This window comes from Radiomyces spectabilis (genome assembly GCF_025331425.1).
Source record: "Radiomyces spectabilis strain NRRL 2753 chromosome Unknown BYT42scaffold_7, whole genome shotgun sequence".
Lineage (NCBI taxonomy): Eukaryota > Fungi > Mucoromycota > Mucoromycetes > Mucorales > Radiomycetaceae > Radiomyces > Radiomyces spectabilis.
The window spans coordinates 1,282,629-1,293,443 of record NW_026251932.1 but is presented as its reverse complement, the minus strand read 5'-3'; the positions used below and the strand labels follow the sequence as shown (position 1 = coordinate 1,293,443).

At 43.4% G+C, this 10,815-nt stretch overlaps 4 protein-coding genes across 4 annotated transcripts; 2 read left to right on the top strand and 2 right to left on the bottom strand.

The window, feature by feature from the left end:
• Nucleotides 1–547: 547 nt before the first annotated feature.
• BYT42DRAFT_571910 (40S ribosomal protein S30) lies at nt 548–1,156 on the top strand. The gene is made up of 3 exons (XM_051568542.1): nt 548–565; nt 677–795; nt 897–1,156. The coding sequence occupies exons 1-3, from the start codon at nt 563–565 to the stop codon at nt 970–972; spliced, it is 198 nt and encodes a 65-aa protein (XP_051423166.1). The 5' UTR covers nt 548–562; the 3' UTR covers nt 973–1,156.
• A 2,428-nt stretch (nt 1,157–3,584) lies between these two features.
• On the bottom strand, nt 3,585–4,818 carry BYT42DRAFT_571906 (uncharacterized protein). Its single transcript, XM_051568541.1, has 2 exons — nt 4,657–4,818; nt 3,585–4,601 (listed from the first exon to the last, which is right to left on the bottom strand). Exons 1-2 carry the CDS (start codon nt 4,731–4,733, stop codon nt 3,947–3,949), a joined length of 732 nt encoding a protein of 243 aa, XP_051423165.1. The 5' UTR covers nt 4,734–4,818; the 3' UTR covers nt 3,585–3,946.
• Nucleotides 4,819–6,345: 1,527 nt separating this feature from the next.
• BYT42DRAFT_571899 (40S ribosomal protein S1) lies at nt 6,346–7,727 on the top strand. The gene is made up of 4 exons (XM_051568540.1): nt 6,346–6,465; nt 6,564–6,579; nt 6,668–6,706; nt 6,781–7,727. The coding sequence occupies exons 1-4, from the start codon at nt 6,462–6,464 to the stop codon at nt 7,520–7,522; spliced, it is 801 nt and encodes a 266-aa protein (XP_051423164.1). The 5' UTR covers nt 6,346–6,461; the 3' UTR covers nt 7,523–7,727.
• Nucleotides 7,728–7,815: 88 nt separating this feature from the next.
• Nucleotides 7,816–9,712, bottom strand: BYT42DRAFT_496745 (major facilitator superfamily domain-containing protein; the record flags this gene model as incomplete). The annotated part of the gene is made up of 8 exons (XM_051564445.1): nt 7,816–8,002; nt 8,070–8,172; nt 8,243–8,394; nt 8,500–8,812; nt 8,855–9,069; nt 9,125–9,218; nt 9,343–9,598; nt 9,647–9,712. The coding sequence occupies 8 exons, from the start codon at nt 9,710–9,712 to the stop codon at nt 7,816–7,818; spliced, it is 1,386 nt and encodes a 461-aa protein (XP_051423163.1).
• Nucleotides 9,713–10,815: the final 1,103 nt, after the last annotated feature.

Here is a 10,815-nt window from a genome sequence, read left to right as displayed (position 1 = left end):
ATAGCTTCATCGCAGCGCTCACCGTCCGTTGGATGAAGCAAGGATAAAAAGGTCCGAGACAAGAACCGTCAAGCCCAAAAGAAAAATGGATACTGTGCATATGCATCATTAATTGAATGCATTATGAAATGAAACCGTTTTATAACAATGTGAGAAATATGTACATCCAATTCTTTGGTTTCTCTGAAAGCCATAGATTCAACGACCACCGTCTCTGTTTACAGAGTGTCTATCCAGGTTAAATATACAATTTCAGGCCTTTGATTGAACAAAATCAAACAGTAACTTTTATTTTATTTGTATCTGAAGAATGAAGAAACTACAGATTAAAAGCCTGACCTTTTTCCATTGTCAAAACTGAGAGGTGGCACAGACGTGAATGCAGAAGCCAAAAAACATTGTTGATTAGAGCTCAGCTGAAGAAAGGTCCGGATCGCACTAGGATCTCGCCAGTTGCCGTATTAGGTATCCGATCCGGAGCGGAAAGGTGCGGGAAACAAATTAATATCTTTGAGATGGTGGGCCCAGGTCTTGCTCCCTCTCTCTCCAAATTATCTAAACCATGGTAAGGCGATAATAACAGCATGCATCCGTCCATCCATACTAGATCGACGTAGACCCTTCATCACGCATCGACAAACGAATCTTTAACGATTATTTTTGTAACGGATGATAGGGTAAAGTCCACGGATCCTTGGCTCGTGCCGGTAAAGTTAAGTCGCAGACCCCCAAGGTCGCCAAGCAAGAAAAGAAGAAGGCCTTGACTGGTCGCGCCAAGAAGAGACAGGTCTACAAGTATGTCTTCCATCATTTTATATAGCCTTTGAGAGCAGCATTCCCGTTTCTAGATTCCCATTGGTACTTACAATTTGTGTTCTTTTTTTTTTTCATTCTAGCCGTCGCTTCGTTAACGTCACCACCACCATGGGTGGCAAGCGCAGAATGAACCCTGCTCCCACCGCTGGTCCCTAAATGTGTCGCAGCAAAATACTAGATCAAAATACTCTCTTTTTTGTCAAGGTTGCATTTTTTTCACCAGTGGTCGTTGAACATTTTGCTTTCACGCCCGAGGAATAAATTGAAACCCGCGCATGACCAGAAATCAGAATGACCCCAAGAAGGTCCCCAGGCCAAAGCTTGAATCGATCAATTCTCCACTGTAAACAGGATGTTTGGATGGGTAGAGCAATGGGTGTATTTGGATTTTACTTTTTGTATGGAGCGATTTGTGTCAGGAGATTGTTCAGCTCCATTCGTGGTGACGAATCCAATCGTTGAGGGGTTTCCATAATAGACAATTTTTCTCGATGTTGAATGAAGTGAGGGCAGAGTTGAGCGTGGTGAGAGCAGAATGAAGAGAATAGGTCATTCATACAAACTATCGGTGCCGCATTCGTGGCATGCATGGGGAAAAGTAGAACTAGGAAGCTTCATATTTTATATTACAGCCAAAAAACAACGAATTACTGTGCGCATTTCGCAAGGTGGTCAGATATCGAAGAAAATTCTGCAAAATGGTTAGTAACCTGATGGAATAGTTTCACAGAGAGGGACAAAAAGGTTATCTTTCTTGCTCCATGAAAAAAGCTGACACTGAAAGAAGGTCTGCAAAATTGCTCGGCTTGGGAAAATCCTACCGGACCTCAAAGAGCGTAAAACCCGACCTTCACCGTGAGCTTGGCCGTGTTCGGCATAGGCTTGGTTCTGTCAAATCTCAATCTGATCGCAAGTTCCAATGGCAACGTGGCGTGTCGTACTTGGCCTCCAAGCTGAGAAGCACCACTTCCTTGTTGGATTGGAAAACTTGGAGACAAGTCATGTCTTGCCACGATTAGGATACCATTGTCTCTTCCTCGGCTTGAACTCCCTCCTCGCTACTTTTTTTTTCCTACGCATTTTACGGTTTACGGTTTACGGTTTGGCAAAACATACCTCAGAAATAAATACCTACAAACCATAGTTCTGTTGATCTAATGCCACTCACATGGTACCGCAGTGCTCGTCGCGTTTTCGGGTCTACGATTCGGACGATAACGGCACCAAGAGCAGCCTCCCTCAGTTGGGACAAAACAGCATTAGGCCGCTTTGACATCAATTGAGCCAAGTGGCCTGGTCGAGAGTGAGCTGCGGCAGGCAGAAAACATGGATAAGAAGAACGGTTTTTGGACAAGGAGTTATTGGATGTCTTTATTCAATAGAGAACAGATGAACGACAAACAAATTAAGGTCGGTCTATCCTGCTGTATGTCTTTCTAGGCTAAGCTAGTCGTTTTCTTTTTCAATTATCTGCCTTCTTTTCATTTGAATGTCCAAAGCGACGTCAAAGCGGTTTGTTAAGCCAAGAAATGGACCAGCCGAAAATTACCGTACTGCAAAGGAAAAGCAAAGTTTTTTCATTTATTTTCTTTTTATATGAAGTGGCATAGTCCACAGGACATTAAGCTCACTTTTTATTTATTATTTATTCAACCGATAAAAAGGTTGGGAAAAGAATATTAAGGCAAAGGCCTTTTTTTTTCATTTACCTTTGTTGCGATTAAAAAGCAAACCCACCGACATACCTTCCACAATGACCGCGCTGATGACTAGTCAGGCGCCCAAAGGGAAGAGCCGACGGGAACGAAAACAATCTTCTTCAGAGGATGGCCAATCCTATCATTAGAGGATGGTTTTCGGATTTTTCGCCATACCCCGAATGCTTTACCAAAAACCGGAGCGTTCATCATTACCAGTAACCACCAGCCTAGCAGCCCCTGATTCCGAACTGGCGCACAAAAGAAAAACAGAGATGAGAAGAAACGCCCTCTTTTTATATCTTTTGCGGACCTTCGATTTGTGACCCTATTTTATGACCGCGATTGCACCTCATTGGCTCGATTCTCGCAACAAAACTGGCGAAAATCAGCGCCTCACACTTCTTTCGCGTAAAGCTATGCAAAGAGGGGCTGCGCCATGTCATTCAAGCTGCCATGAGCAACCAATGTGCACTATAGTCACTCTATAGCGTGCAGTATAGACTATGGATGACTCCTGATTGTGAAATGCTTCAGTCTTTACGCGCTCTCTTTTATCTTGTATGCTAGAAAATTTCCCTACCTTGCCCTACTCCTTTGTATTATTTTTGTTTCGTCTGAAACCATGTATTCAATATTGCTATGATATAAACGCTCAGGTATCACTCCGCGAAATCAGGCTGCTATTCCCATGGTGCCGTGTTGCAATGGCGACGGAACACAGAAACCGCAATGACCAAGGCCAATGCGAACGCAGGTGAGCATTTTAACAAATTGTCCTCGAGTACGTCAAAAGATACTCTTATGGTCATGTACGATAGAAACTCGCATCAGCGCAGTAACAGCACCTGTAGCTTGATTTCTCCATTTGCGATGGGCTGTATTTTCGCATAAACTGATTTGACCTGCAGGACTGGTGTCATCTCCTCTTGAAATTGGGTGCTCCTTTTTCCGCTTCCTCCACCATCACAGGTTGGACCGTCCGTACTTCAAATCAATCTTAGCGAACCAATAGTCACCGCTCAAATTGGAATTGCTTTCTCTAATTTTTTAATATTCATTTTTATTATACATTGAATGCTCGGTTCTCGATTTTTTGTGCTTGCCGGGATACTTCCTAAATCGAGCGGTGATTGTATCAGCCCATGTATCACCGGGAAATCCGCCCGTAATACAGTGGTGATGTATGACGCTCTGTTGCTGGCATCATGACGGCTACTTTGAAAATGGACAGTGACATGGTTATTTCCTGAATTACTGTTATTCGACGCACACTACAGCCTGCTATTTTATTGGCACCAGCTTTGTCATTAAGTACTAGTAAAATACCCTTGAGGTTTGGTTTTAGTATGTACTATTTTTGTTTGAGGCAAAAACTCTATTGGAAAAAAAGAAAAGAGAGATAAACCAGTTACAAAGTGCATTCTTTTTGTCTATGCCTGGACGGCCTCCACCTTGGATGGTTCCTTAATCTCGGTGATACCGGAGGTTTCTGATTTCTGTAATTCTCTATTGCGGACGATTTCGACGAGTTCGTCAAACCCGAATTCTTTGGCGGAATTGCTGTTGGGATAAGGTTCATTGGGGATGTCGACGCGGAGGAAAGGGCACAATTTCTCCCACCCTTCACCGAGCTGCATAATCAGGAGACGTTCAGGTGGAACTATGCGCTTGACTTCGGCTACGTGATCATCAAAAATCTTCATAAACTTGGCTTTGGTCCGTTCAGGATTCTCCAGGTCCGCCTCGTCCCCATCAAACATGATCATTCGGCATAGCTCCGACACACGCCAGATGTGATGCGGTACCTCATCCTTCTTCACATGGAAAATGTCCTTGAAAATTGTCTTGCACATCGAGTTGTACCAGCTCTCAGCGGATCGAACCGTGAGAATGACTTTGGCATCGGGGTACTTTTGGATGAGCTCCTTGTAGAACGTCATTGAAGGCCAGTCAATGGCCGCATCCCAATCCTTGTATATCTCTTCCCACTCATCCTCATGGTTAGGATCTTGATACGCTCTTGTCCATATGTCAATATGCTCCGTCGGTCCAAGAACAAGATAACGTCCATGATGTGTGCGATACCTAGCATGGGCATCAGTCGGACATGTCCCATGCCGCACACTTGTACTCTACTTACCCTAATTTCTCCAGGGCAGTGCGCAAACTGCAAGTTGCTGTACGTCCGTAACCTGCACCAATAATTTTCAGAGGCATACTCACGATTAGGAAGGAACCAAAAATGAAAACCAAAACCAAGGAAGTGCAAAAAGGTCCTGCAGTAAGAATCCAGGTATTTATATGTTTCATACCCTGATGGGTTAGCGTCACATGGCCATTCAAATTGGGCGTTCATTGGGAGATTGAAAGTTTATCGGTTGGCCTATCCAGTGCAGGGCATGACACATATACACATATAAAAAAAAAGGGCCGGTGAAATTTCCATCGACCTGTGGAACGATGCAATGATGGTAGTACAGACAAGTCTAACGATCGACTGCGTTTTTTACGACTTCCATCCTCCACCGTTGTAGGCTGTGCAATAAATAATATTATGGAGATCGTCATTATTAATGATGAATGTTGGCTGGTGCTTTTATAATGCCATGGGCATTTTTTCTGAACCAGTTACTGACTACAACCGTATGTGGCGTATTTGAGAAAATTGGTTCTCTAGGTAATGATCGGTATTGATGCCTAAAAGGAAAGAGCAAGACTCCTTTTTTTAGCATAAAATTCATTCACCGGAGATTGGCAGTTACATGGATTAACCCCATTTTACTCAAGCTTTTGAAACATCAGTTATACTTCATCGTTCTCCTCTGTGTTATTGTTACGACTATTGGGTCAAAATAAAGCGATTGCTGAAATAGCAACCGGTGTCAACGGCTTCCCGTCCAACCGCAAGAATTTTCTACAAAGTTTTCTGTGACGGATACAAACATCCAATCATGCGTATTACAGATTACTATATCAAGCTGGTGGTTGGGAAAGTACGATGGCGCACCACTTCAGGATCAATGACACGATATTCGCCATATGACGACGTCTGGCAGCAATATAAAGAAATGCCTGTCTCTAAACTTTGACTTATGGATAGGTAAGATGGGTCAGCGTTGTGAACAACCGCCATCCACAGCCTATTTCTTTTTGACCCAAGGAATCCGGTTTTTCCGTGTTTCTGGGGGAAAACACGTCGCCATTATAGCATTATCTTCCCCAATAAATCTCAGCCATCTCCCCGCACCCAAACCTTCTTTCAATACGCGCTGCCGTGATAAACAGGACAAAATCAAAAATCAAGCTGCTCTTTTTTCGAGGCATCACTTCTTCCATAGATGTCATATTTGGCATTAAGGGTTTTCTGAGGATATGCGAAAAACGTGTGTCTGGACCATTTCATCGTTTACTTATTTGCACATGAGCGGGCTTTTTGTTGTGGAAGGATAGAAGATTGACGTCTGACAATGATTGCATGGAAACGGCTCCTCAAAAATGAAAAAGAATAAAAGCCCTTCAACAACGATTTTGCTGCCGTTGCATTTTCGCGCTTCGAGTCGAGCATGTCTCTGGAAGACATTCCTGACGGTATACAGATGCTCATGCCAACAGGTCATCTGGATCAGTTTCATCTTTGCTTGTCGCCAGGGTACCTTAAGAATGTTACCCAGAAATACATAAGACACAAGTTAGCTTAGCTTCCAAGCATATCATATACTTCACTTCAGATTATGTATGGTTTGGAACCTGTTTCGTGGAGTAGGACCATCACTTCCGTTGTGGCAGATCTGAATGTTCGGGGTTGATTCGGTGTGGTGTCCGGCTTTCTTCCGGTTCGGACGTGGGGATTCACCGGAATGGATCGCCACCCAAAACGGCACCGAACTGCAGCACCAAAGACATCCCTCCTCTTTTGCCACCTACTTTACAGCTGTCGCATCCATCATGGGTATGAATCCAGCCATCGTCCTTATATGATTATCCTTTTGTCTAACGTATCCTTGTATCATTTTCATCTTGCACCTGTTTTTCTTTCGTTTTAATCAGCCGTCGGCAAGAACAAGTACGTCATTTTCTCGAACCACATTACTCCATTGCCCATGCAACCATGCTAATGTCACTCCGCTTCCTTATTTTTTTTTCTTCCACAGACGTCTCAGTAAAGGAAAGAAGGGTTTGAAGAAGAAGATGTAAGTAGTATAAAACGCACGTCCCTGAGATTGAGAAATAGTTGACTAATTGATCATTTTTCTCTCCTGTTCAGCGTTGATCCCTTCACCCGCAAGGACTGGTACGACATCAAGGCTCCTTCGATGTTCGATGTCCGTCAGGTCGGCAAGACCTTGGTTAACCGTACCCAAGGTCTCCGTAACGCCAACGACTCGCTTCACGGCCGCGTTGTCGAAGTTTCGCTCGGTGACTTGTCCAAGGACGAATCTCGCGCTTTCCGCAAGATTCAGTTGAAGGTTGATGAAATTCAAGGCAAGAACTGTCTTACCAACTTTTACCGCATGGACATGACCTCGGACAAGCTCCGCTCCATGGTCAAGAAGTGGCAGACCACCATTGAGGCTTTCGTCGATGTCAAGACCACCGACGGTTATCTCGTTCGTCTTTTCACCATCGCCTTCACTGCTCGTCGTCGCAACCAGATCAAGAAGACCACCTACGCTCAGACTGCTCAAATCCGTCAGATCCGTAAGAAGATGTTCGAGATCATGACCGAAGAAGCCGTTGCTTGTGACTTGAAGGAACTCGTCAACAAGGTCACCTCCTCCGCCTCCAACTCGGCTCAGGATGCTATTGCTGTCCGTATCGAAAAGGCTTGCCAGGGTATCTACCCCTTGCAGAATACCTACACTCGCAAGGTCAAGATCCTCAAGGCACCCAAGTTCGATGTTTCCGCCTTGTTGGCTCTTCACGGTGGTGCCGCCGCTGCCGGTGAGGAAGTTGGTGCCAAGATCGCCAAGGACTTTGTCGAACCCCCCGTGCTCGAAAGCGTCTAAAATCAATCCCATCCGATAAATTCAACCGTGTTGTTTTTCATCTTTCTCCCATTCCTTTTTGTTAATATGCAAAGGTTGTATGCCTATCAACAGAGATCATCGAATTTGTAAAAAAGAAACAAGTCCAAAGTATGGTTTTTTTTGTGGTGTCATGCAAGAATATTAGGTTGCGGTGGTGATGTGAAAATGTAATCATTGGTGGATGCTGTTTATTTTTATATGTGAAGAAAAAGAGTAATTTGTGTTTTTTGGAGGGGAGGATTTTTATCTTGGAATTCATGCAATGGCAACTTCTAATTTACATTGGTGTTTGACCGATTCTGGCGTGCGGAACGCCATGAGGGACCGTAACGTAACTCGAGAACAATCAGGACTCGGGATATACAAAGCACGGCCGACACAATAGTGAACATCCACCCCACACCCATCATGGCAATGCCCGGATTGATAATAAGGACAGCTACGGCACCAAATAGACATCTAATACAGAAAAGAGTCAGTCGATGGATATATCATTTGCTTTTTTGTACAAAAAACATTGACCTACTTTGTAAAGTTACTGGCAGCAACAATGGCGGCTGAATTATGCGGGAATAAATCGACCAAAAGTGTATTGGTAGCATTGAAGGTCGATGTGGAACAAAATCCAACTAGCGGTAAAGAAAAAGGATTGAGTTTGGCAACTTTTTTTCTGTCAATACGATTATCTTTTTCACTTACCAATAACGTGAAGAAAGAGACTGACGGCCAGATGAACTTTGATGTGCAGCATCCAACCATACAGCAGCAAGATGATGCTACACAGCAAGCCCCACACCCACGTCAAATTCATGCGAGCTTTCTCAATTGGGAAATCGGGATGCAGATCGCCTCTGTAATCATAAACATGAACATGCACATAAGGAAAATTAGTCTATCTCGAATGCTAGGCAGTGGGGAAAAAGCAAATCAAAAAAAAAAAAAAAAGATTAACTTACCGTGTCATTCTTTGCGAATCCAATCCCATAGCTGTGGCCATTTTTTTAAACTGCCAATTTAAGATACGGCCAGACGTAAATGAGCCTGCAGAAGCACCAAAACCAGTGGCCAGAAAGCACAGACCAATCTTGAAAGCGTTGAGGCCATAGATATCCATGAACAGTTTGGTCATACTGGTCAACACACAGTAGAAACCGGCATATTGGAGAGAATTGTACAGTAAAATCACGGCAATGTCCTTTTCTTTCAAGTAAGTGATGGTGCGGAATGGATTGGGTAGTCGTTGTCGCAAACTCTTTTTCTTCATGGCCACTGGCACTTCGGCTTCTACTTGAGTCAAGGCAGAATCAATACTTTTTTCACGCTGGTCGCGTTTGGCACGTCGATGCTTGAAGTACTGGAAAGGGGTCGGATTGGCATAACCTGAGCCATCTTGTACAAGGGACCGTAATGTCTCTGGCAGAAACAAGACAAGTAAACACCACAGTGTGAAACCAAACAATGCCAACAGCCAGAAAATCCATCGCCAACCAAGCGATTGAGCAAGCAAGCCACCTATTTGGCATTTTCTCTTTTGTTAGTCTTTTTTTAGCGGATCATATAATAGAAAGGGCAAAAGCCAACTTGCCTAGTACAGGTCCTAGGATAGGACCCAACATCGTCCCTAAGCTGTAGATACCCATGTATCCACCTCGTTCAGAAGGAGCAGCAATGTCACCTAAAAAAAATCGTCATCGACATAATATTCACATGAAAAGGGAGGGGATTTTCATTGGTTTGTTTCTCTATTTTGTTTGAAAAAAATGCGTAGCAGGTAGAATGGAAACTGATTTGAGAATTACCTATGGTGCCTGCGCCAATAGCAATGACGGAACTGGATCCGAAAGCTTGAACCATGCGCAGGATGAGGAGGGCAGCATAGTTGGGCGCATTGGCTAAACAGATGCATGCTGAAAAATAAATGAAAATAGTGGTAACATAGATAGGTCGTCGACCCCAACTATCTGCCAGAGAACCCCAGATGGAGGGCGAGATGCCTTGAACAACCATATACATTGTGACGGTTAAGCTAACCAATGCTGTGGTTGAGTGGAGGTCCTTGTATACGTCAGTCAATTACTTTTAAAATTTATACGATCGGCATACTTCTTGTATCACGTTCAACGCAGGAAAATATACGTTGGCGCTGAACGGCGCCAAAAATCCGGACATGGAAGCGAGCGTGATGATGGTGCGTTTTTGTGCTTTGGAAAAAACTGAATAAGGTACAAAAGTAGTATCCGCGTATGGCGGTTTGGTGTCGGTGATCAATGTCACCGCGGTGATGGAAGAGTCTTCCCGATGTGGTATATCAATCACCGTGGTGCCATCGCTTTCCACCGTCTTACTCACAACGGACATGTCAATAAAATAAAGTAAAAATAAAATTAAAAAAAAGGAACAATGACTGAGCAAAATACAAGCCAAAAAGAAAAGGGAAAAAAAATAGCCTGATAAAGATTGACTACATAATTTATATATCAAGGGCTCTACAATATCCCTTTTGATGAATCTATCGTATGCGGACTGTCGACATCTTTCACTATCTGCAGGCGTTTTCATGATAACGAATACCGAGTGTGTATATCAGTTTACAACAAAATTATAAGGAGTGCTCAACTCCTTACATGGAACTTGTCTTTTTTTTTTTTTATACCAACAACCTCCTTTTTCTTTCCGTAAAGATCGTGAAAGCAGGAGCCATCCCATGCGGTAGCCCTAATGAAAGACAAAAAGAAGCTCACCTATCGATCTGACAAAATGTCCTGAACTGTAACCTTGATTGGCCCATTAATACAAGAAAGTTTCATTGCCATTGACATCATTGTTTATCTCTTTGATGTCTACCTGTCAGCTTGTCATTTTTTGCCACCTCTTTTTTTTATTTTTTTTTTGCTTTTTTACGTTGGATGAAAATGGACGACTCCATTTCGTGAATTCGCCATGGCGGAGAGTTTCGACCAATCAGATCACGGAGTCAGTTTTATTGAGACGGGTAATTTGACTATCCTTCCTTTGGGATCCCCATTCCTTTGACCCCAAAAGACAACAATTAAAATACCACTGTCAGTTCAATTTGGACCCAACGGACAAAAATGGAATATTACATCACTTGTTAATTCATTAATAAAGGTCAGCTTTCTCAGTAGACCCTCGCCGGACAATCGCAGAAAAAAGGTAGAAAAAATAAAACCAAACAAACGCAGAGTATGACGCGGGACAGCTGGCATTTCATGAAGGAGTATTACACTGCCTGTTTTTTTTACGCCCTTTTC

What these genes read in the sequence shown, in the direction of transcription:
- BYT42DRAFT_571899 (XM_051568540.1), top strand. An exon ending in AAGGGTTTGAAGAAGAAGAT is followed by an intron (nt 6,707 to 6,780) that starts GTAAGTAGTATA and finishes TCTCCTGTTCAG; the next exon opens with CGTTGATCCCTTCACCCGCA.
- BYT42DRAFT_571906 (XM_051568541.1), bottom strand. Translation starts at nt 4,733, where the DNA reads ATGCCTCTGAAAATTATTGGTGCAGGTTACGGACGTACAGCAACTTGC. An exon ending in ACTGCCCTGGAGAAATTAGG is followed by an intron (nt 4,602 to 4,656) that starts GTAAGTAGAGTA and finishes TGCCCATGCTAG; the next exon opens with GTATCGCACACATCATGGAC.
- BYT42DRAFT_571910 (XM_051568542.1), top strand. An exon ending in AAGAAGAGACAGGTCTACAA is followed by an intron (nt 796 to 896) that starts GTATGTCTTCCA and finishes TTTTCATTCTAG; the next exon opens with CCGTCGCTTCGTTAACGTCA.